The 24,977-nt window shown below is 42.5% G+C and overlaps 2 protein-coding genes across 4 annotated transcripts; both read left to right on the top strand.

The window, feature by feature from the left end:
* Positions 1 to 279: 279 nt before the first annotated feature.
* Positions 280 to 11,064, top strand: LOC139373717 (endoplasmic reticulum membrane sensor NFE2L1-like). 2 transcript variants are annotated; one of them, XM_071114613.1, is made up of 6 exons: positions 424 to 1,170; positions 3,348 to 3,452; positions 3,695 to 3,802; positions 4,012 to 4,492; positions 9,220 to 10,009; positions 10,236 to 10,359. In XM_071114613.1, the coding sequence occupies exons 1-5, from the start codon at positions 655 to 657 to the stop codon at positions 9,990 to 9,992; spliced, it is 1,983 nt and encodes a 660-aa protein (XP_070970714.1). In that variant the 5' UTR covers positions 424 to 654; the 3' UTR covers positions 9,993 to 10,009; positions 10,236 to 10,359. The 2 variants fall into 2 exon arrangements, with proteins under 2 accessions (XP_070970713.1, XP_070970714.1); XM_071114612.1 differs by having other exon boundaries at positions 280 to 1,170; positions 9,220 to 11,064.
* Positions 11,065 to 18,593: 7,529 nt separating this feature from the next.
* LOC139373718 (chromobox protein homolog 3-like) lies at positions 18,594 to 23,227 on the top strand. Of its 2 annotated transcripts, none has more exons than XM_071114615.1 (5): positions 18,594 to 18,723; positions 20,877 to 21,025; positions 21,237 to 21,405; positions 21,561 to 21,655; positions 21,947 to 23,227. In XM_071114615.1, exons 2-5 carry the CDS (start codon positions 20,883 to 20,885, stop codon positions 22,071 to 22,073), a joined length of 534 nt encoding a protein of 177 aa, XP_070970716.1. In that variant the 5' UTR covers positions 18,594 to 18,723; positions 20,877 to 20,882; the 3' UTR covers positions 22,074 to 23,227. The 2 variants fall into 2 exon arrangements, with proteins under 2 accessions (XP_070970716.1, XP_070970715.1); XM_071114614.1 differs by having other exon boundaries at positions 18,611 to 18,723; positions 20,847 to 21,025.
* Positions 23,228 to 24,977: the final 1,750 nt, after the last annotated feature.

Here is a 24,977-nt window from a genome sequence, read left to right on the forward strand (position 1 = left end):
CAAGGTTCCGTTTTAAAATAACGGTAGTGTTCTTGTGATGCATTATCTGAAACAGTGTAATATTGACTAAAATGTGTTTTAAGCATCATTTCTAAGTATAAATGTATGTCTTGTTTGTGGCGGAAATCCAATGAATGGGGTGACATTTTGCATCCAACTAACAGCCGGTGGGACGCTACGATTGGCTCCCTCCATAACATAATACATTTTCAACCAATCGGACCCTGTTGCGATGGAAGCTTTGGGGCGATTTTAAGTGAATTATGCAAATCCCTCCCCAAGTCTCCTTGCAGCTGATAGGGAGTGAAAGAACAGGTTCGGGATATTTACCTTGTATTATAAGTCGTTTGTAACACCATACATAAACGGGAGATTCCCGTAGATCATAGTTTTATCTAAGTTTAAATTATTTATTGTATTCGATTGTGGTTCAGTTCTTCGTTTGAGGACATGTCTCTGTCAGGAAGTTATCAGAAACCGGTAGTGCAGTAGCTAGCTATCTAAAGCCTTCGCCGGCCGCGTACAGTCAGGCGGACCTCTTTGTCTGATTGGAAAAGCGTGTTCTTTTGTTTGGCATTTTCTTTGTTTGGTAGTCTAAAGTGAACTCTGGGACCAGCGTTTCTCCACAGACGTTCTTCCAAAAGTGTGAAAAAGATGCAAAACGTGAAGAAATACTTCACAGAAGGACTGATACAATTTACGATCTTACTCAGTTTGATCGGAGTTCGCGTGGATGTCGACAGTTACTTGAACGGCTCCTACTCACCGCTAGAGATTAGCGACGGTCCTAGCTCGGCCTACATCCAGACACCGTTTCACAGTTTGAGGGACAACTGGGACGGGTACAGCGTGCACCCCAAATGTCCCGAGTTGGATTATTTCTTCGCCTGCCATCGGCTCCTGGATGAGGTGAGGGCGCTTGGGTCGCCCATCCGGTTCCCTACGCAGCTGAGCGCGTGGCTCGTACACCAAGTACCTGACAGCTCTGAGTTCCGAGAGCCACCAAACAGCACGAGTAACAGTAATGTTAGCGCGGGGCTGTTGTCAGAGAGTACCGGGGAAGAGGCCAACGACACTGAACTTCTCGCCGTCGACGAAAGCCATACTGCCCCCCAGCTAAGTGGGCCGGGGCCTTATCCCAGCACTGGAGCCTGCGAGATACCCAATGAGGCGAGTGCTGCAGCGAGATGGCATTAGCTAATTTTGCTAAAAGCTACATAATGTGAAGTTATTGTGACGAAATGATAACCCCCAAGCCTTTAGCTACTCAACAAGTGTAGCTAACTGTAAGTGTATTCTGATAGGCCTATACTATTTGGCTAACTCAGGGGTTCCGAAACCCCCATTTGTATTGTGTAACACCCCATTTATATAGGCTACACTCACACACCTGCTCATACACGTTCCTGGGTCTAAATCATCTTGTGGCTCTAGACACAGTTGAAACACAAGTTCATGCATCAACCTGTTGAACAACCACAACCACAGTTGTCAACAGATTGATAACCGTGGTGGTTAACAGCAGTGCAGTAACAGTTAAACGGAGCCTCAGTCATTTAACGGTCACAATTGGTTCATTGTAGCAGAAAGCAGATGCCTAAGTTATTCCTCCTATAAAGCTACAATATAAGGGGCAATGTTTCAGACATTCTTCTTAAGCGAAGATTGCTAGGCTGCTGGACTCACTCAGCCTTGAATAGGCCTGTAACAGTTGGTTTAATCACAATGACTGACACTGCTTACAAAACTGTCTTTGTCCCATTCTCTCTTTCTCTCCATCTTTTACCCCTTTTCTCTGGACTCCCTCATTATCTTCACATTTTCTTTCTCTCTACCTCTCAATAGCTGGTTTTGCATTCAATTGGTGACATATATTCACTCCAAAATTCTAGAATCCACATAAATAAAATATGCTAATTTTCCCACCAGTGGTGTGTTGCCACCAAAATGACTTGTTATGGATACAAATCAGTGGGTGATGACGTAGTGCACAAAATGTACTTTTTTGCTTAAGTTTCCATCGCATTTTCAACTCCAGCAGTAGTTTTGTTACAAACTGTTACGTTAAATACTTGGGTCTTAGCACGTGCGCTCTAGCCAACAGCTCAAAGATAGTGTGGGTAGGCTAGTCATACATGATGAGATTATAATGGATAAGGCAGTCAACCATTGATCATGTCACCAGAATAAGACCCCTGATATGTTTTGGATAGGAACATCAAGCTCACTGTGCACTTTCACCATCCTGTGAAGTTCAGAATTTATTTCATCTGTAGCTTATTAATAAACTGCATGTTTTCATGAGTCATAGTGGGAGGAACACACAACGTATCATTGCATTACTCCAAGTTTACTTCAATATGATGGTTATTATACTGAACAAAAATATAAATGCAACATGCAACAATTTCTAAGATTTTACTGGGTTACAGTTGATTGATATCCTTCTGTCACTTGGAATACATGTATTCGGCACTAATCTATGGATTTCACAAGACTGGGCAGGGGAGCAGCCATGGGTGGGCCTGCAGGGGCATAGTCACTTGGGAGACAGGCCCAGCCAATCACAAAAGGGCTTTATTACAGGCAGAAATACTCCTCAGTTTTATCAGCTGTCTGGATGGCTGGTCTCAGACAATCCCGCAGATGAAGATGCCGGATGTGGAGGTTCTCGGCTGGCGTGGTTACATGTGGTCTTCGGTTTTGAGGCCGGTTGGACATACTGCCAAATTCTCTAAAACGACACTGGAGGCAGCTTATGGTAGAGAAATAAACATTACGTTATCTGGCAACCGCTCTGTTAGACATTCCTTCAGTCAGCATGCCAATTGCATGCTCCCTTAACTTTAGACATTGTGTGACAACTGCACAGGTGGCCTTTTTTCCCCAGCACAAGGTGTACCTGTGTAATGAGTATGCTGTGTAATCAGCTTCTTGATATGCCACACCTGTCAGGTGGATTATCTTGGCAAAGGAGAAATGCTCACTAACAAGGATGTAAACAAATGTGTTCCCAAAATTTGAGAGAAATACGTTTTTTGTGCATATATATGGAACATTTATGGGATATTTTATGTTCACTCCAGAAACATGGGACCAATGCTTTACATGTTGCATTTTATCAATATTTCTCTGCATAAAGACATTTCCACCTCCATTTCTTCCCCAATTTTAGCAACAAAAATATCTCACCATGTCGAAAAAAAATATTATGTCTGCATTTATAAAATTGTACCAAAACTTCCTGTTTCCATCACAGCTGTCGTAATTGTTTTTGTATACGCTATAAAAACTGTATGGAAACGTACCTAAATGTATTCTGTTCTATCGGTCTTTCCTGTTATCAGGAGGTTGAGGAACTGAAGGAGCGGATCCAAGAGTATGGTGATGAAGGCATAGAGGAACCTGTTTCCCTGACCCAGCTGGCTCTCAGTTCCACACTAGAACATGAGGTACATACAGCGATGACATAGAACAAGTCTTTTTTTATTTTTTATTCTGTCTTGGAATAGGCTAGCTAGCTAGATTAAGCATTCAGATCTGTAGGCGTGCCTTTGTTTAACATACTATTTGCTCAGTGTTTGATGGCCCTCATGTTTTGTGTGTTTGTAATAGGCGCTGTGCTTGCCTTGTTATGTTTTTCATCACAGATTTTCCACAGTGTGACGATTTGACTATGTGTTGTTGATTCCAGGGTTTGTTAAGTAGCGGAGCGCCTCTCTCCAGCTCTGAGGACCCCCACCCCCCTGACATCGACCAGCACTGGAGCCAATTCCTGTCCCTACCCATCTATGAATTTGACGTAAGTAGTATCCCTTGATAATGATTATGATGTCTTGGTAATATTTGTGAAAAGAGAAGGTGGTTTGAAAATGTCAGTTATCGAATATTGGTTTCGAACTCCCAAGGGTTTTAGGATTTACCTGTGCGCTGCTGTGTATGTCAGGGTGTGTCTATGTCCGTGCATTTTTATAACGTGTGTGTGCGTGTGTGTGTGTGTGTGTTCTTCAGGATTTAGACCCACTGGTTCCTCAGCAGCTGTCTGATCTCGACGCCGACATCTCCAGCGCCATCAGCCAGGATGTCAGTCTCCGCGATGCCATGGTAACAGGCTCTGTCTACGACATGATCCCCCCAAGGGGTGGAGTCAGGACCCTGGTGGCACGGCAACCAAGAGGGCCCCTCTTCCGACTCGAGTCCACAAACTCCTCCAACTCGTCACCTGGTACAACCACAGGGCTGGCTGCACTACCGAACGCTGTGGTGGTCAACGGAACACGAAATGGGTCATCGTCCCATGGTGCACTGGAAGGCTGTTTGGATGAGGCAGTGTTTGACCAGATCAACCTCCTGGGGCTGGATGGCTGCTTGGAAACCATGGACGCCCAGCTGCTGGGGATTCTACAGGGCATCGACCCTCGTGTCCTGGAGGACCTTGACTCAGACTCCGGTCTTTCCCTGGAGAGCAGCTCTCGAGGCCCAGACTCCCCAAGTGAGTTGGAAGACTTGTGGGGCTGCTTTAGGGAGGTGCAATGTTCAGTGTTTCCCCTGTACCGCCGCTGCTAAATTGTTGCCGCCACACCAAAAAAAGAAATACTTAAATGACTAGAAAGTATGTAGGAAAGATAATTGACCTACATATTTCTATGTAATATAATCCTTGAACTAGAAATCACCTAAATTAAAACTACACTGTAGGGGAGAATTGAAAATTAAAAAATCAATGAATTTAGGAGTATTTGTGCCATGGCTGGATTACTGACTGGCCACACAGGGAACATCCCAGGGGCCCTGATTGGGGTCCTCATTGGTTTTGTTATAATGTTTGAGCTTAAGAACACAGAAATAGCCATGGAAATAGATGATAGAATTGCAGGAAATTAGCTGAAAAACAGCACACTTCTCTCTTCCGCCAATACCAGACTTATTTAAGCCACACCCACAAACCCTCCCTTCCACGACTGTTGCAACCACTGCTTAAAAAGAATAGGGTAAACACTGGTGGAGATAGTAATGGATTGTGGAGAGGGGAGATGATGATCCTCTGTTGTGTTATATACAGTGCCTAAGGAAATGTTTCAGACCCCTTACATTTTTCCACATTTTGTTATGTTACAGCCTTATTCTAAAATGTATACAATTAATTTTTTTACTCGTCAATCTACACCCAATACCCCATAATGACAAAGCAAAAACAGTTTGACATTTTTGCAAATGTATTAACAACAAAAAAACAGATGACATTTACATAAGTATTCAGACCCTTTACACGCAGTATTTTTGGAAGCGCATTTGGCAGCGATTACAGCCTCGAGTCTTCTTGGGTATGACACTACAAGCTTGGCACACCTGTATTTGGGGAGTTTCTTCCATTCTTCTCTGCAGATCCTCTCAAGCTCTTGTCAGGTTGGATGGGGAGCGTCACTGCACAGCTATTTTCAGAGATGTTCGATCGGGTTCAAGTCCGGGCTCTGGCTGGGCCACTCAAGGACATTGAGACTTGTCCCGAAGCCACTCCTGTGTTGTCTTGGCTGTGTGCTTAGGGTCGTTGTCCTGTCGGAAGGTGAACCTTTGCCTCAGCCTGAGGTCCTGAGCGCTCTGGAGCAGGTTTTCATGAAGGATCTCTCTGTACTTTGCTCTGTCCATCTTTGCCTCAAACCTGGCGAGTCTCCCAGTCCCTGACGCTGAAAAACTCTCCACAGCATGATGCTACCACCACCATGCTTCACCATAGGGATGGTGCCAGGTATCTTCCAGATGTGATGCTTGGCATTCAGGCCAAAGAGTTCAATCTTGGTTTCATCAGACGAGAGAATCTTGTTTCTCATGGTCTGAGAGTGTTTAGGTGCCTATTGGCAAACTCTAATTGGGCTGTCATGTGCCTTTTTTAATGAGGAGTGGCTTCCGTCTGGCCAATCTACCATAAAGGCCTGATTGGTGGAGTGTTGCAGAGATGGTTATCCCATCTCCACAGAGGAACTCTGGTGCTCTGTCAGCGTGACCATCAGGTTCTTGGTCACTTCCCTCCCTAACCAAGGCCCTTCTCCCCTGATTTCTCATTTCTAGGAACTTCTTCCTTTTAAGGTTGATGGAGGCCACTGTGTTCTTGGACCTTCAATGCTGAATACATTTTTTGGTACCCTTCCCTAGATATGTGCCTTGGCACAATCCTGTCTCAGAGCTCTACGGACAATTCCTTCGACCTCATGGCTTGGTTTTTGCTCTGACATGCACTGTCAACTGAGGGACCTTTATTTTGATAAGTGTGTGCCTTTCCAAATCATGTCCAATCAATTGAATTTACCACAGGTGGACTCCAATCAAGTTGTAGAAACATCTCAAAGATGATCAATGTAAACAGGATTATTCTGAGCTCAATTTCCAGTCTCATAGCAAACAGTCTGAATAGGGTTGCACATTTTGGGGAATTTTCAGAGGTGGAAACTTTCTGTGGTAATTAACGGGAATATATGCAAATGAATAGTAATACCATTTAAATGTAGATGTTTTTTGCATTGGATATATTTATCATATCCTATGGAGACAGAAACAACCATTTTACCTTATCATAAGTAGACATAATTGCAAATGATTAAATCCTTCCAATAGAAAAAAAATAATAATAATTTTTGTTACAACTTGAACTTAAATGAGTTGACTCTTCACATGGGATGATTTAACTGAACAACAAAAGAAAGGGAATATTGAATGATCCCCAATGATCCATCGTATCTCCCAAAAATGTTTTCAATGATAGTCTAGAAACTAAAGCTTTGGTTGTCTTCCTCTCAGGCTTCCATGTCTTCTCCCTGGACCTCCTCAGTGTCCACTTCTTGAACATCAGACTCATCTTCACTGTCTTGAACATCGGCCTCATCTTCACTGTCACTTTCCAACCTTGTTGAGGATGGCTCGTTGTCAGGCTCAAAAAGCCTCAAATTTGGCCGGGTGGCCACCAATTTTTCAACCCTTGTATTGGTCAGCCTGTTGCATGCTTTGGTGTGTGTTCCCAAACAAGGATCAGGTGCGCTCTGAGGCAGCTGATGTTGGTGGGATTTGGAGGATGATGGAAGCAACAGGGGAAAGAGCCTCAGATCCACAAAGTCCCTTCCATCAGGTGGCTCGACTGCCATATCCATCCCAAAGCCCATGCTTGGAAGTGTACATCGCCAGACTGCCAAGAACCTTTCCCTCATCCAGGCCAAGGTGGCGAGACACGGTAGTGATGACACCATAGGCCTTGTTGATCTCTGCACCAGACAGGATGCTCTTGCCAGCGTACTTGGGCTCCAACATGTACGTTGCTGCGTGTATGTGCATCAGGCAGAAGTCTTCACGCTTTTTGGTGTAATTCTGAACTGCAGTTTGCTCTGCTTGGAGCAACAGTGAAGTGGGCAGGGCAGTACGGATTTCTTTCCTTACATCTGCAGTCAGGATGGCATTCAATGTGGTGCTCTTATTCTTCTCACTTTGCTGGTGAGGTAGATTGCTGCTATAACTTGATAACCATTTCCTTGGCTCTCTTGTAGAGTGTATCCATTGTTTTCAGTGCCATGATGTCCTTGAGGAGCAGATTCAATGCATGAGCAGAACAGCCAATTGGTATGATGTGAAGGTAGGACTCCTCCACTTTAGACCAAGCAGCCTTCATGTTCGTAGCATTTTCTGTCACCAGTGCATGACTGCCTTCAGCTCATCTGCAATGTAGAGACCGGTGTGTCTGTTGTCCCTTGTGTCTGTGCTCTTGTAGAATACTGGTTGAGGGGTGGAGATGATGTAGATAATTATTCCTTGCCCACAAACATTTGACCACCCATCAGAGATGATTGCAATACAGTCTGCTTTCTCTGATTTGCTTCACCTTCACTTGAACTCTGCTGAACTCTGCATCCAGCAAATGAGTAGATAAAGCATGTCTGGTTGGAGGGGTGTATCCTGGGCAAAGAACATTCAGAAATCTCTTCCAATACACATTTCCCGTGAGCATCAGAAGTGAACCATTTGCATACACAGCTCGAGCAAGACATTCCTCTGCATTTCTGACTACGTTCCTCCATTGAGTAAAAAAACAACTTCTGATTCCAGGAGGACCAGGAGCTGTTACTATCGATAAGGTGTCTGATTCATCATTTTCACCTCGAATAGAAGTAGATGGACTTTTGTCAGAGGTTGCTTGTTGTCAGAGGCTGAGGGAACTGTATGCACTTGGCCAGATGATTCTGCATATTCGTTGCATTCTTCACATATGATTTGGCACAGTATTTGCAAATGTACACAGCTTTTCCTTCTTCATTAGCTGCAGTGAAATGTCTCCACACATCAGATAGTGCCCGTGGCATTTTCCTGTAAAGATTAGAAACAAATGAGTAAAAAATAAATACAAGTACAGATAAATAGTTAAGCAGTTAGATTAAACAACTCCTTTGTGAGATAAATGTTTTAAACATGTATAGAAACAGGTGAATTAACACTCCTCAGTTAGCAGGCTCAAGCAAGCTAAAACCCACATGGTAGCAAAAAACTAACTAGCAGAAATGGTTAACAAGTTAAAAATTATTTAAACACTTTGATGCAGGCTACCATTTATTAGTTAACAAAAAATCATGTATGTCATACAAAATATATTCACCCCACCCAGTATTGTAATCAAAACTTACCAGAAAGCATGTAGTGCTTGGCTCAGACAGTATAGTAGTGTGGGCTCAATGGCATCTCATTGGTGTGCAAGATCTTGAGAATCAGCTGCACGTGTGATAGAAGAGTGCACTGTGCATGCAGAGGGTGGCAAATCCATTGAATTGGGGATAGTTTAACCAATATAAGACCTAGAATTGCCTTTATGTGTATCCCACAAAGTTTCACTGTTGTAAGCTAACTTTTTTTTAAATTAATTTAACTTATTTTCCCATGGAAAATTCTGGAAATTTACCGGAAATTTTCCAACACTTTGCAACCCTAGGTCTGAATACTTATGTACATTTAAAACATATTTTTTTATATACATTTGCACACATTTCTAAACCTGTTTTTGTTTTGACATTATGGGTATTGTGTGTAGATTACTGAGGATTTCCATTTCTAAAAGAAAGCTGTTACGTAACAATGTGGAAAAAGTCAAGAGGTCTGAATACTTTCCAAAGGCACTGTATGTCACATATCTGCAACATTCTAAACATTGTAAATTAGTTTACATATTCATATGTACTCTTGACTCCCCAGGTGCATCTGAGGTGTCGTCATCGTCTTCCAGTTCGTTTTTTGAGGACGAGGGTGGGGCTACGGGCTACAGCAGTGAGGTGGACTCCCTCCCCTCCAAGAGCATTGCCAACTACCACACATGGTCGCCTGTGGATTTCAGCGAGAGCGTGTGGCACGACCACAGCTACTCCTCCGCAGCCTTCTCCGAACCGTCAGCCACCACTTTTCCCCACAAAGCCATCAAAGAGGAGCCTTTCAGCGATGAAGACGGGGAAGATGACGAAGCCCGGGAGCTTAGCCGCGACGAACTCCGCACCCGGGCCCTGCATGTCCCGTTCTCGGCGGCGGAGATCGTCAGCATGCCCGTAGAGGAGTTTCTGGAGCTCCTGGAGGGGCATGGCCTCTCGCCCACCCAGGTTGCCTTCCTGAGGGACATCAGGCGGCGAGGGAAGAACAAGCTGGCGGCGCAGAACTGTCGCAAGCGCAAGCTGGATGCTATCACGGGGCTCCAGGAGGAGGTGGAGAGGCTGCAGGCCCAGAGGAGCAGGCTGCTCAGGGAGAGGCAGCACACGGCCAAGGCTCTTGGTGCCGCAGGCCAGCGCATGGAGCACCTCTCCAGGGACATATTCTCCAGGCTGAGGGACGGCTCAGGACGACCCCTGACCCCAGAGAGATACACCTTGCAGTGCGAGGCCAACGGGAGGGTCGTGGTGCAGCATATCAGGCGGCCTAGTGTTGCCACGACAACAGCTGGAGGTAAACCGGACAAAAGGAAGAAGGAGAAGAAGCCTTGATGCAGCAAGGGCTGCTGGTACTTGATACTTTTTAAGGGGTGTTATTGTTTTTTCTGAACTTACAGTCCAGATTCTGGTCTTGTGACTGTTTCCGGATCTTTCTCTTCCTCCTTGTCTGGACTCTTTGACCTTGGGAGCCTAAAAGGGCAGACACTTATGTTAAATAAATACACCCAAAAACATACATTTAAATACAAATATTACAGAATGTGTGAATGGAGTTTTTTTCTCTTTTTTTTCTAGAAAAAGAATCGTACCTCAAACACTGGACTCTTAACGTTTTCCTCACTATGTAAAGGAAAGGTTTGTATTATCTTTAAAGCATTTCTTACAAGGAGGATATATTGTTGTCCTGAGGATGTCAGGCTGCAGTATCATTTGTATAATTCCTACAAAAATAAATTGTAGGCCAGTTAAAATGAAAAACAGAACACCAATTCTATATCGTAAAGGGACCCTTTGGGATTTTGGCAATGAGGCCATATATCTACCTGAGAAAATAAAATACATCTACTTCCCCATAGTCAGACCAGCTCGTGGATACCATGTGTATGTCTGTGTCCTGTATGAAGGAAGTTAGAGGTAGTTTCACAAGCCAATGCTTACTAGTGTTAGCTCAATGACTGGAAGTCTATACTAACAGATACCCATAGACTAGTTAGCAATTACTCTAGAGCTAGTTAGCAACTAACTTCAAACTGCACGCAAAGACATAGAAATGCTATCCACAAGTTCATCTGACTGGGGAAGTAGATAAAAGGCTTCATTGCCAAAATCCTGAAGTACCCCTTTAACTTCAACTCGGTATCTATTGATAAAGATTTCAAAGATTCTGACCTATGTTCCCTCATAGACCTTAGTTCTGGAGTTTAAGTTGAAATGTTTCAAAACTCAATATAACTGGCGATATGTTAGACATGTCATTTGAAAGGCCTTATTTTAATTTGGAATCATGTTTTGATAGTTGTGTATTGGTGAAACACAGATGTACATGGCTATTGCTTTATGTGTGATCAATTTTTGTATGTTTAAAAAAACAAAAAATCAAAATAACATTTTTTTTAAAGCGCTGTATGCTTTTCTCCTCTGATATTATGAAGCAGGGCTTTGACTCTGGTGGTTTTCATTCTACCTCAACTACAGCAGATTTATATGGAGGGTTTGGGCAGATTGTAGGAGAGACCATTTTTTTATTGCATGGGGAGAGGGTTGGTTGAGGATCACAAGTGCACCCAAGTCACTGCAAATGCTTCACTGTAGTAGGTCAATGTTGATGATGATAACTGATGTAACCCTCATCCACTTAGTGAAGCAATGCATTCGCCTGCTTTTGTGTTCAGAAGTATAGTATGCTTGTATGTATGTTTATATTATTTGAGAATTACTTTGAGAGATTGAAGAAAAGTGTAGTGTAAGATAAAAACAGGAAAAAACACTGTACAGAGTTCTACAAGAAACAGACCGAGGTAGGCTATAGTACCTACTTCAAGAAATTGAAAGCACCTATTCAGTTGTCCTTTTATTTAGATGAATATTGAAAATGTTCTTTACACCTCAGAAATGAGTTTTGCCTTGGGCAAAACCAATCAGATTCTAAGATACACTGAACAGTTTTATTTTTATTTTCTATTTATTTTTTTCTTAGTCACTTCTGTTTTTTGTTTTTTTTGCTGTGTGGGAGTAAATGAGGCTGAATTAATTTTTACAAATCCTTAATTTGTTTGACCATAAAATATACACTATATATACAACAGTATGTGGACACCCCTTCAAATGAGTGGATTCGGCTATTTCAGCCACACCCGTTGCTGACAGGCGAATACAATTGAGCACACAGCTATGCAAACATTTACAGTAGAATGGCCTTACTAAAGAGCTCAGTGAATTTCAACATGGCACTGTCATAGAATGTCACCTTTCTGTCCTGCTAGAACTGCCCCGGTCAACTGTAAGTGCTGTTATTGTGAAGTGTAAACGTCTAGGAGTAACAATGGCTCAGCCGGGAAGTGGTAGGCCACACAAGCTCACAGAACAGGACCGGTGAATCGTGTAAACCTGCACCCAAGCCTAAAATCACCATGCGCAATGCCAAGAATTGGCTGGAGTGGTGTAAAGCTTGCTGCCATTGGAGCAATGGGAACACGTTCTCTGGAGTGATGAGTCATGCTTCACCATCTGGCAGTCTAATGGACAAACCTGGTTTTGGTGGATGCCAGTCAAACGCTACCTTCCCAAATGCATAGTGGCAACTGTAAAGTTTGGTGGAGGAGGAGTAATAATTATAGACGATTCTGTGCTTCCAACTTTGTGGCAACAGTTTGGGGAAGTGTCCTTTCCTGTTTCAGCATGACAATGCCCTCGTGCACAAAGTGAGTTCCATGCAGAAATGGTTTGTTGAGATTGGTGTGGAAGAACTTGACTGGCCTGCGCAGAGCCCTGATCGCAACCCCTTTGGGATGAATTGGAATACCGACTGGGAGCCAGGCCTTATCGTCCAACATCAGTACCCAACCTCACTAATGCTCTTGTGGCTGAATGGAAGCAAGTCCCTGCAGCAATGTTCCAACATCTAGTGGAAAGCCTTCCCAGAAGAGTAGAGGCTGTTATAGCAGCCAAGGGGGGACACATGGTGTTGGAATGAGATGTTCAACGAGCAGGTGCATATATATATATATATATATATATATATATATATATATATATATATATACACACACACACACACTCTACCGGTCAAATGTTTTAGAACACCTACTCATTCAAGGGTTTTAATTTATTTTTACTATTTTCTACATTGTAGAATAATAGTGAAGACAAACTATGAAATAAAACATATGGAATCATGTAGTAATCAAAAGTGTCAAAAAATCAAAATATATTTTATATTAGAGATTCTTCAAATTGCCTACCCCTTGACTTGATGACAGCTGTGTACACTCTTGGTATTCTCTCAACCAGCTTCATGAGGTATACCTTGTTAAAAGTTAATTTGTGGAATTTCTTTCCTTAATGCGTTTGAGCCAATCAATTGTATTGTGACAAGGTAGGACGGGTATACAGAAGATAGCCCTATTTGGGAAAAGACCAAGTCCATGTTATGGCAAGAACAGCTCAAATAAGCAAAGAGAAACGACAGTTCATCATTACTTTAAGACATGAAGGTCAGTCAATACATAACATTTCAAGAACCATCAAGCGCTATAGTTAAATTGGCTCTCATGAGGACCGCCACAGGAATGGAAGGCCCAGAGTTAACTCTGCTGCAGAGGATAAGTTCATTAGAGATACCAGCCTCAGAAATTGCAGCCCAAATAAATTATTTTACAGAGTTCAAGTAACAGACACATCTCAACATCAACTGTTCAGAGATTGTGAATCAGGCCTTCATGGTCAAATTGCTGCAAAGAAACCACTACTAAATGGCACCAATAAGAAGAGACTTGCTTGGACCAAGAAACGGCAGCAATTGACAGACCCGTGGAAATTTGTCCTTTGGAGATTTCTGGTTACAACCGCTGTGTCTTTGTGAGATGCGGTGTGGGTGAACGGATGATCCCCCGCATGTTTATTTCCCACCGTAAAGCATGGAGGAGAGGTGCTTTGCTGTTGACACAGTCAGTGTTTCATTTAGAATTCAAGGCACACTTAACCAACATGGCTACTACAGCATTCTTCAGCGATACGCCATCCTATCTGGTTTGGGCATAGTAAGACTATCATTTGTTTTTCAACATGACAATGACCCAACACCACCAGGTTTTGTATGGGCTATTTTACCAAGAAGGAGAGTGATGGAGTGCTGCATCAGATGACCTGGCCTCCAAAATCCCCCGAACTCAACCAAATTGAGATAATTTGTAATGAGTCGGACCGCAGAGTGAAGGAAAAGCAGCCAACAAGTGCTCAGCATTTATGTGGGAAATCCAAGACTTTTGGAAAAGCATTCCAGGTGAAGCTGGTTGAGAGAATGCCAAGAGTGTGCAGAGCTGTCATCAAGGCAAATGGTGGCTCTTTGAAGAATCTCAAATATAAAATATATTTTGAATTGCATAACACTTTTAGTTACTACATGGATTTCATAGGTGTTATTTCATAGTTTATGTCTTCACTATTATTCTACAATGTAGAAAATAGTAACAATAAAGAAAAACCCTTGAATGAGTAGATGTTGTGAAAGTTTTGACAGTGTGTGTGTATATAAAAAATATATAAACTCACTGTCAACTGCGTTTATTTTCAGCAAGCTTGACATGTAAATATTTGTATGAGCATAACAAGATTCAACAACTGAGACATAAACTGAACAAGTTCCACAGACATGTGACTAACAGAAATTGAAAAATGTGTCCCTGATCGGGGGGGGTCAAAATCAAAAGTAACAGTCAGTATCTGTTGTGGCCACCAGCTGCATTAAATACTGCAGTGCATCTTCTCATGGACTGCACCAGATTTGCCAGTTCTTGCTGGGAGATGTTACCTCCCTCTTCCACCAAGACACCTGCAAGTTCCCGGACATTTCTGGGGGGAATGGCCCTAGCCCTCACTCCAATCCAACAGGTCCCAGGCGTGCTCAATGGGATTTAGATCCCAGTTCTTCGCTGGCCATGGCAGAACACTGACATTCCTGTCTTGCAGGAAATCACGCACAGAATGAGCAGTATGGCTGGTGGCATTGTCATGCTGGAGGGTCATGTCAGGATGAGCCTGCAGGAAGGATACCACATGAGGGAGGAGGATGTCTTCCCTGTAACGCACAGCGTTGAGATTACCTGTAATGACAACAAGCTCAGTCCGATGATGCTGTGACACACCGCCCCAGACCATGACGGACCCTCCACCTCCAAATCAATCCCGCTCCCGAGTACAGGCCATAGGCGATGTTGTTGCCGGTGATGTCTGCTGAGGACCTGATTTACAACAGGCCTACAAGCCCTCAGTCCAACCTCTCTCAGCTTATTGCGGACAGTCTGAGCACTGATGGAGGGATTGTGGTTTCCTGGTGTATCTCGGGCAGTTGTTGCCATCCTGTACCTGTCACGCAGGTGTGATGTTCGGTTATACCGACTCTGTGCAGGTGTTGTTACACGTGGTCTGCCACTGCGAGGATGATCAGCTGTCCGTTCTGTCTCCCTGTAGCGCTGTCTTAGGCATCTCACAGTATGGACATTGCAGTTCTCATGCCTCCTTGCAGCATGCCTAAGGCACATTCACGCAGATGAGCAGGGACCCTGGGCATCTTTCTTTTGGTGTTTTTCAGAGTCAGTAGAAAGGCCTCTTTGGTGTCCTAAGTTTTCATAACTGTGACCTTAATTGCCTACCGTCTGTAAACTGTTAGTGTCTTAACGACCCTTTCCACTGGTGCATGTTCATTAATTGTTTATAGTTCATTGAACAAGCATGGGAAACAGTGTTTAAACCCTTTACAATTACGCTATGTGAAGTTATTTGTATTTTTACAAATTATCTTTGAATGACTGTCCTGAAAATGGGACGTTTCTGTTTTTGCTGAGTTTAGTTGTTGCTCAACTGGGATTGATTGTGTTAAAAGCTGTATGGGGAAGGATATGAAACTGATGCGACTTAAAGTTATTTCTTCTAAGAGCACTAATGATGTTCTTGGCGACATGATTATTTCCTAAGAAAATAAATTAAATGAAAAAAATGATTCAGTTGCCTGTGTTTGGTCTCTGTTAGGTCTTTAGGTTGAACACTTCTATGTGGAATCCTAACTCTCAAGACTTATCTCACCTCTCAAGAACAACCTGGAATCCACAATGAATATCCACACCGGCTTTTCTATTGGAGCAGGTCCATATTAAATCGGTAGAATTAAATTGCGTGATAAGAGAAACTGAGTGATCGGAGTTTGTTGTAAAATCAGAATGACAAATCAAATGACATTTTCTACATCTCTGTTAGAAGAACTATGACTTCAAGGGTTTGCTTAGTAATTGAGATACTTTCTGAAACCTTAGCCAACACATCACTATTTAGGTATAAAACATGATCAGGAGAACCACAACCTTACAATGAAATATACGCCATAAGGGAACATTTGTTTTAGCATCCTTTGGTGCGGCTGTGACTTATAGGATAAAAACAAACAATGTAGTAATTCATAGATTATTTGATTTACGATAAGGTAAGACAGTTACATTGTTCAAATCTCATTATTTGGAAACCCACATCAGGGTTTCCAAAACAAATCACTGTATGGTTTGGATCTGACCACACTCCAAGGGCATGCTGCAATGCATTGTCCTGTCACGAATATCACCGAAGGTGGCTCCCCTTCCCGTTCGGGTGGCGCTCGGCGGTCGTCGTCGCCGGTCTACTAGCTGCCACCAATCCCTTTTTCCCCTTTTCGTTTGGTTTTGTCTAATTGGTTTCACCTGTTCCTTGTTGGGGTTTTTGGGTTGGGTTAGCCCGCCTGTGTTTGTGCGGGCTTGTTACTGTTATGTAAAGAGGTGTTCTTTATTATTGTGGGTTTTCCGCTGTCCGGTGAGATACCAGTGTGTACTTGGGTGGAGTGTATTGCACCTGTGTTCGGCGTTACCCATTGTACATTTTCAGTTGGACATGCGTGTTTTTCCCGAATCCTCTGCGCCTGACTCCACACCCATTCACTCTTTGAGCGTTACATGTCCGGTCTGCAGGGAGGGACATCGGCTGCCATCTGCCATCCACCGAGGTCCTGCATGACTCCAGAGCAAGGAAGTGTGCAGAAAAAATTATCGCCAATCCCTACCCCAATCACTCCCTTTTACAAAAACTCTCCTGTGGCATGCGGTTCAGGTAAATCATAGCCAAAACCATCCACCAACTGAACAGTTTCTTTCCCTGTGCTGTGGCCCTCACCTAGCAGCCATCTAGCCAATAGACTAAAGGACCATGCACTCTATGCTGCACACCACATCAAGACATTTGAACTGTACAAAAAAATCATTGCACTATCCTGCATTTGCACTCTGATCATCTCTTAGCATTTAGTTATACACTGAGTAAACCAAACATTAGGAACACCTTCCTAATATTGAATTGCACCCCCGTCCTTTTGCCCTCAGAACAGCCTCAATTCGTCGGGGCATGGACTCTACAAGGTGTGTCAAGTTGGGTGGATGTCCTTTAGGTGGTGGACCATTCTTGATACCAGTGGCAGTCGGTGACGTTTAAGATAAAAACAATTATGAACATGGCCTTATTTTTATTACAGCATATTGGATGACTGTCATTTATATTCCATTCACTCAGCTGGGGTTGCTACAACCTAGCCTATGAATGAAAATGTACAGCGTAGGTGCACAGGTCGAGATAATTTTGTAATCATGGTGACAGACAGACAGAGATTGACACATTCAATACCGCCATGAACACACTTGCCTGCATCTAGCTGATCTAGGGTGTAATCATTAGTCCAACAGTTGCAAACGAGAGTTTCTTTTGGACAAATTCAGGTATGTTTATCCCCGTTTCGATCAGCTTGATTTTGTTTAAGAAATGTTTTTCAACAGAATCAGTGGAATGAATATACCCCTGATCGCATGCAAACACGGCTCACTTTAATAGCAGCCACATACAAACAACAGCATGAACATTTTTCTTGTTGTATTATTACTTGTTGCATCTATGCGCTGTCCTTTTCTCACCTTTTCCCTTCACTTATGGACTTCAGTGCACAACACATGAGCTCTATGTGGCCAAGCAAAAAAAACTTTCCCAGCCAAACCTTCATATCATTACTGCTAACCTCTACACACAGCTTACATTGTTGTCACCATATTAGCCATCGACGTTAGTAACATCATAGTCAACATACACTACTGTTCAAAAGTGTGGGGTCACTTAGAAATGTCCTTGTTTTCCATGAAAACATACATGAAATGAGTTGCAAAATGAATAGAAAATATAGTCAAGACGTTGACAAGGTTATAAATAATGATTTTTAATTGAAATAATAATTGTGCATTTCAATCTTTGCTCTCGTCAAATATTCCTCCATTTGCAGCAATTACAGCTTTGCAGACCTTTGGCATTCTAGTTGTCAATTTGTTGAGGTAATCTGAAGACATTTCACCCCGAATGTTATTCTTTGTGATCCAAACACCTTAAACTGAGATTTGTCTGACAATGAAATAAACGCTTCAGGATTAAACTGTCCCCAGTTGATATAATGGCCCACTTTTTCATAATGCACCCTATATCAACTGTATATTTGTATATCAACTGCTCATTCTATTATAGTTTTATGCTCACTCTACCAATTTTTGCATAATGTATGCAAACTCCTTTGTCTGTCTTCTGTATCTAAATGTTGTCTATCACTAGCAGCACCATATTACCACAAAGTAAAATTCGGAGTATGTGAAAATGTAGCCTACTTGGCGAATAAAGTTTATTCTGAATTCTGATCATTTCACCACTTCGTATATATTCTTCAAAGGCTAAGGGGGGTAGCTAAGCCTATGCCATTAATTCTCATTACTGGAAATCTTACAGAATGTGTATTTAAAGTTCCTTGTTTGGGACTGGATTCAACGATTTCTTTGGAAACATCCAGAGTACGAAGTTAAGTTAACAGTTACCCTAGCGGCACCCGTAGAAAAAGGCAGAGGTTTTTTTTTGGCGCTCGCGCAGCAGCAACATTCTGCACCACACGCGGGTGAGAAGAGAACGAAGTTGCTTGCTCGCTTTCCGTCGTTCATTCTACATCAGCTTTTTATTGATTTGCAAGGTGAGTCCCTCAAGATCCAACTTCGAATTGTTATGCAAGGTGTAGTGTAGACTGATAATTGATGTTATGCATATTTGTGTCTAGCCACGGTAGCCAATTTAGTTACTAACGTTACAGCTTTACTAGCTAATGTTACCAAAGCTACGCTGACAAAGGGATTTCATTGCCCTAGCTAGTTAACTAGCACGCTTAACTATAACTTCGCTTGATAGTCAGCTAGCTGCCCTTTTAATCAAAGGAAAATCTGATTCTCACTGCCTAATCAAATAACAAGTGCTAATGGGATACTCAATTTGCAGCTTTTGGGCCTTGCAATCACAATTTGACCGGCCATTGTGCCAACCTTAATATCTGGTAGCTAGCTAAGCCGTGGAAGTTTGCTAACTAAGATGGCAAATTCTACTTCGCTAGCAAACTAACACACAATGTATAGTTAACTAACGGTAGCACACAGTTTAGTTGTGTTCAATTGAGTAGTTAGTTTTGAGGAACTACTTCGCTTGTATGTACAATCAATGCAAGCATTGGACCAGCCCCTAGGCCTGGAAAAAATAGGTTCTAGATGGGGGGGGGGGCCTAGCGAAATCTGTAACTAAAACGTTTAGTTACATCTACAGAATCTAACGTTGGCTAGAAGCCAATATAGCTAACAGTAACGTTACAGAAAATACAATTACAACCTATGCGCCCGTTTTATTTAGCTTAAAAAGTTTTGTTAGCATTGTCTGTGTGGATGGGCATGATTGATGAAGAGCAAAACGCACGAGTTCCGTACAGCCTAGGCAGCCTATAGTGGGCGCTGGATCTGCCCTATATGGTGGCTGAAATTATTTTATTAAGACGGTACACATTTAAGTCTTTTTTTTTTTCAGACGGCTCGCCTTTAAATGGTTAAGGAGGGAAATAATGCCTTGTAGCTTGAATGGATGGTTCTTTATGCACGAATGCACATCAATCCTAGACTATAGAGGGCGCTAGATCTGCACTATCGGCTGCCTAGTCTATTTCCATAAGCGATTCTCCTCAACTTTTAGCATGTGAGCATGATCTGTTGCTTGGCAACAAACACCTATCAGCAAAGAAACATGTTCATCATAGCTAGCTAGCTAGTTAAGGATGGTAACACTATACATATCATATTACCTGATATGGAAAATAAAACCACCTTGGGGTGTAAACCTTTTGGCTTCTACCTAACAGGCTTAGCTTACATTATAAGACTGACCCAAAGTTTCCTAGACATCGTTTGGTAACCAATAAAACAAGCACCTTCCCACTGAAGTTGTTTGCAGCCTGGAGCAAAACAATATACCATCCTTGCGTTTTCGCTCACTAGATGCGTGGACTAGATGTAGCGCCATGAGAAATTTTGCAACTAGTGTTGTAGTTTTATTTCGATAGGTGTCACTACAGACCTGGGTTCGATCCCGGGCTGTATCACAACCAGCTGTGATCGGGAGTCCCATAGGGCGGCGCACAATTGGCCCAGCGTTGTTACAGAAAATAAAATTACAACCTATGCTCCCTTTTTATTTAGCTATAAAAGTTATTTTGTTAGCATTGTCTGTGTGAGGATAGGCATGATTGATGAAGAACAAAACACACGACCTCCATACAGCCTAGGCAGCCTATAGTGGGCGCTGGATCTGCCCTATATGGTGGCTGAAATTATTTTATTAAAGACTGTACACATTTTCACGTCTTTTTTCCCCGACGGATCAGTCTACATGTAGGCCGTCATTGTAAGTAAGAATTTGTTCTTAACTGACATGCCTGGTTAAATTAAAAAAACATATTTTTGGGGTATAGACCAAAAACTCATCAATTTCCCCCATAGGAATGACCATTGAACCAGGGGTAGAAAATGTTAACTTAATGCAGTTTTTTAGGACTACAAGCTTGTGATCTCTATGGTGTGGTTGTATACTGGGCCAAAAAATATGTATGCAAGTAGACTGCTGATTGACCAGCTCATCCTCCTCAGGAGGATGTCAACCCCTATAAGGGAATGGCACGTTGGGTGTCAAAGTATCACTTGAAAAACAATCTGATATTAATATTGTATTGATAGTCTGTGTAAGCAGTGTCATGTTATTAAAACCCAAATTCGTCTCTTTAAAAAGATGAAAACCTCCTCCCCTCTTGTTTCGCAGCCTAACATGGGTAAAAAGCAGAATGGCAAAGGGAAGAAGGAGGTATTGGAGGCAGAGCCGCCAGAGGAGTATGTTGTGGAGAAGGTGATGGACCAGCGCATTGTCAACGGGAAGGTGGAATTCTTCCTCAAGTGGAAGGGATTTACAGAGTGAGTGCACACTTATCCTGGAGAACCTAGCTAGTTGAAATCTGCATTTGAATTGAATTTCAAAGACTGACATTTTAGTTAGAGATATCTCTTGTGAAATGTCTTAATTTGCTGCATTTCTAGAGCCATGATTTACTCAACAGTATGCTGATAGTCTTTTGAAATACGCAGGAGAAGAAATAGCCCCTGACTTCTGTATCTTTCCTTTCAGAGCGGATAACACTTGGGAGCCAGAGGATAACCTGGATTGTCCAGAGCTGATCTCAGCTTTCTTGGAAGCACAGAAGACCGTGGTGGAGAATCCTGACTCCAACAAGAGGAAGTCTTCAACAGATGAGCCAGAGACGGAGGGAAACAAAGCCAAGAAGAAGAAGGATGTGGTGAGTGTACGAATTAACCTGGATTTTTGTTTCAAATCAGTGTTGTAGGATTTTATTTTTGTGTATAGGCTAGTGTGCAATAGTTATTTGATCAGTTTGTTGTGGTTTCCAGACTGGTTGCATGGGAGCTGTGTTGACTGTACCGTGTGTTTCAGAGTGACAAGCCACGGGGCTTTGCCAGGAGCCTGGATCCAGAGAGGATCATCGGTGCTACAGACAGCAGTGGAGAACTTATGTTCTTGATGAAGTGGTGAGTCTCAAATTGTGAAATTAACTCGTCACCTGTGCTGTTGCTCTCATATCACCCCTTTTCAGGGTTGCACAGCCCAAGAGCCATTCCTCATAATTTATCTCCCCTGGTATAACATTGTTCACCTCCTAAAATTACTGTACGCGTGCCTTCGTAACTGCCACATTTTTAGTTTTCTAGATGTGCACCTGAACTTTTATCCTGAACAGTGCTACTTGCTAAATAGTTGAGTCTTATTATTCTATTCAATAGCTACTAATAACCACCAACCACTGTCCCGCCACTCTACAGGAAAGACTCCGATGAGGCGGACCTGGTCCCGGCCCGTGAGGCCAACACCCGCTGCCCTCAGGTGGTCATCTCCTTCTACGAGGAGAGGCTGACCTGGCACTCCTGTCCCGAGGACGAGGCCCAATAGCACCCCTTCCTCAACCAACTGACGTCCCTTGTGGCCCCCCCAGACCTTCGGCCCCGTCCCTGTTCCTGCCTCTCAGGACTGTTCATGTCTCCACTTTTTTGTTGTCATTTACAGCATGTTTAGCCATAGTATTAGTGCAGAGCAGTCAGGTGAAAGTCTGTGCTTTTGTACACGTTTTTAGTGATAGGATGATATTTACTGGGAATAAGACCGGTGAGGAGAAATGGATGGGTGATTTGTCGCTTTTTAATGAACCTATTCCTCATCCAGTACTGGTAGGGACTGGTTCCTCAACTGATATGTAGTTACTGTTGGAAATGTACATCTTGTATAATCCATGTAGTTTGACATCTTCTCCCTCACATTCAGCTAGTTTCTTTTTTTCATCTCCCCATGTTGCGTACTTGAATCCCTTGAACAGTATGTCTTTTGCTGTATATTCACTTTGTAAATATTTTTTCAAAAAGCTGTTCAATAAAGGTTTATATGCTTCATTTTACCACCCCCTCTGCCTGTGCTGAGGTTTGTTACATAGCGCTGACAACACTGGTTGTAACTTATGCACCCTGACTTCAACCAATTGTAATCATAGACTGCCAGATTCATTTTGACCTACTGACTCAACATGTGCACGGTGAAATTAGACCCAGTAGTTGACGGCAGTCAGTCATTGATACTAGGGAAGCTGATTTTGAAAATTGTGATCACGTGATTACTGTTGGTGTTCCCATTGGAAAGTTTGAAGTCTGAAAAGCAATATTACGGGAGACATGAAAGTATGGCTTAGAGGTGATTTGTGGATAGACTGTTGGCTTACTCTGACATGACCCATACACACTGGACTCTACAGTGGAATGTTAAGCTGTTATATTCCAAATACATGCAGCTTGCTCCATTTGGGATAACCAACATTTTAAATCCCATTTCTTAGCTTGGCCAAAGTTCTCCTACTGGTGCTGCTTTTTTTATTTAAGCATCTGAACTTGACACCCAACTTTGTTTCCAGATAGAACTGTCTCAAAGCCAGAGTTAAATGAGGCAGATTTCTCACTGCTCATCAGTTACACTGGTGATGGTGTTATGATTGACTTTAGAATCATGCTTTGAACCTCATTCCTTGACCTATGAATATTAAAATAAAAATGTAAACATGGGCCCGCTGTAACTCTTGGTTCTTATTGGATGTTTAGTTGGCTCATCGTAAATATGCATAATACAATGCATCGGAGTAATTGAACATTCTAGAATACACTGACTTGGAAGTTGGCCTTCTACAGACCTCAATTCTTCAGGAAGTAACAGTCGCAGGTTCTCAAAGCCAAGTTAGGGAATGTCCTGCACGATAGAATCCCATAGACATGCCAGTGCTGTTCTGATGTATTTTCTGTGGTTAGGGGTCCCATACTACAGATTGACTTTAGACCTCAATGATACAATGCAGGAAGCTTCTGAAGCAACTTTTTTTTCCAAAATGACAGACCCCACCGATGTCAGTTTGTCATATCAGGGTATAGAGACTTAGTGTCTCCTGAGGGGTATACTAAACAGGATCAAGGTGTTCACCAGCTAACTTCCATAAATATTTAGTAGAAAGAAGCTTAAAATAGGTATGGTCTAATTAATTTAAATGAAGAAAAAAATTATATCTAAGTTTAGCTTTTTAAATGGACCACAAAATCTATCATTATTCCTGGTTGCTTATCAAAGTTAGCTGGCTAACTCATTGATTCTGCTTTGTAGAAAACCCGTGTCCCTGTGTATGTTCAGCATATTTGCTGTGTGACACTGCTCTTTGATCATTACTCTTACCTAAGGGGTCATAGGTCAGTCATACTCAAGACAATTTATCACTCAGAGGGACAACGCCCACTGGGCACACACTAGTTGAATCAACGTTCCTTACATGCCATTTCAATGAAATTATGTTGAATTGTCTGTGCCCAGTGGGAAATATATAACAGAAAGTTCCTCATATCTTACCCCATTCAACTGGTTGTGGAATCTCACAGGTTGCGTTCTAAATGGCACACCATTCCCTACATAGAGTACTACTTTTAGAATAGGGTTCCATTTGGGATGCACAATCACACTGTCAATGGGACCTTGGTGACAGAGAGGCTGTTGGAAGAGTGACCGGCAAAGAATGGAATTGAAGGGTAGATGGAGAATCGGATTTGTGATCAGCTGTGGTCACAAACAAAGAGAAGGCGAGACAAAGTGACAGAGCAAGCAAGAGAAAAATAGTTTCCACACATTTTCCACTATTTAAGCCTTTCATTCAGAATGTTGGAGCTTCTGATTGCATCTCAACCTTTATCAGGTGTTAATCTCACAGGGAAGTAACTCAACCACACAAGACTTGTGTTGAGACATAAAACATACACATCGTAGAACATGTTGTAAACAGATTGTGTTGGGTAGGTTCTAGGTACAGCTCATTGTACCTTATCTATCAGTTCTCTCACACTGCACTCTGATCAGTTTACGAAGAAAACCATTGATTCCTACTCACTGGGGACTGTCAGATGATCAAAGATCAGCTGATTGAGAGAGTGAAGGTCATTGAAGGCATGTTGAGACAATAACTCAATAGGAACGCTTTATCAATGGGATTCCTGGAATCTCTTCTAGTCTAGATTCTCAAGCCTTCTATTCCATTCTGTCATGAGACCGAAGCGTATTCTATCCAACAGTATTGTTTCCCTACCCATCTCAGGGTGGACACTAACCACAAGACCACAGAGTTAGACAGATATGGATATGCCATTTAGCAGACACTTTTAAACAGTGACTTACAAATACATTGAGTACATACATTGTAGTATGTGTGACCCCAGCAGGAATCAAACCCACTATACTGGCATTGCTAGCGCCACTATTTTAGCAGCTGAGCTACACAGGACC

The sequence above is a fragment of the Oncorhynchus clarkii genome, chromosome 18, assembly GCF_045791955.1.
Source record: "Oncorhynchus clarkii lewisi isolate Uvic-CL-2024 chromosome 18, UVic_Ocla_1.0, whole genome shotgun sequence".
Lineage (NCBI taxonomy): Eukaryota > Metazoa > Chordata > Actinopteri > Salmoniformes > Salmonidae > Oncorhynchus > Oncorhynchus clarkii.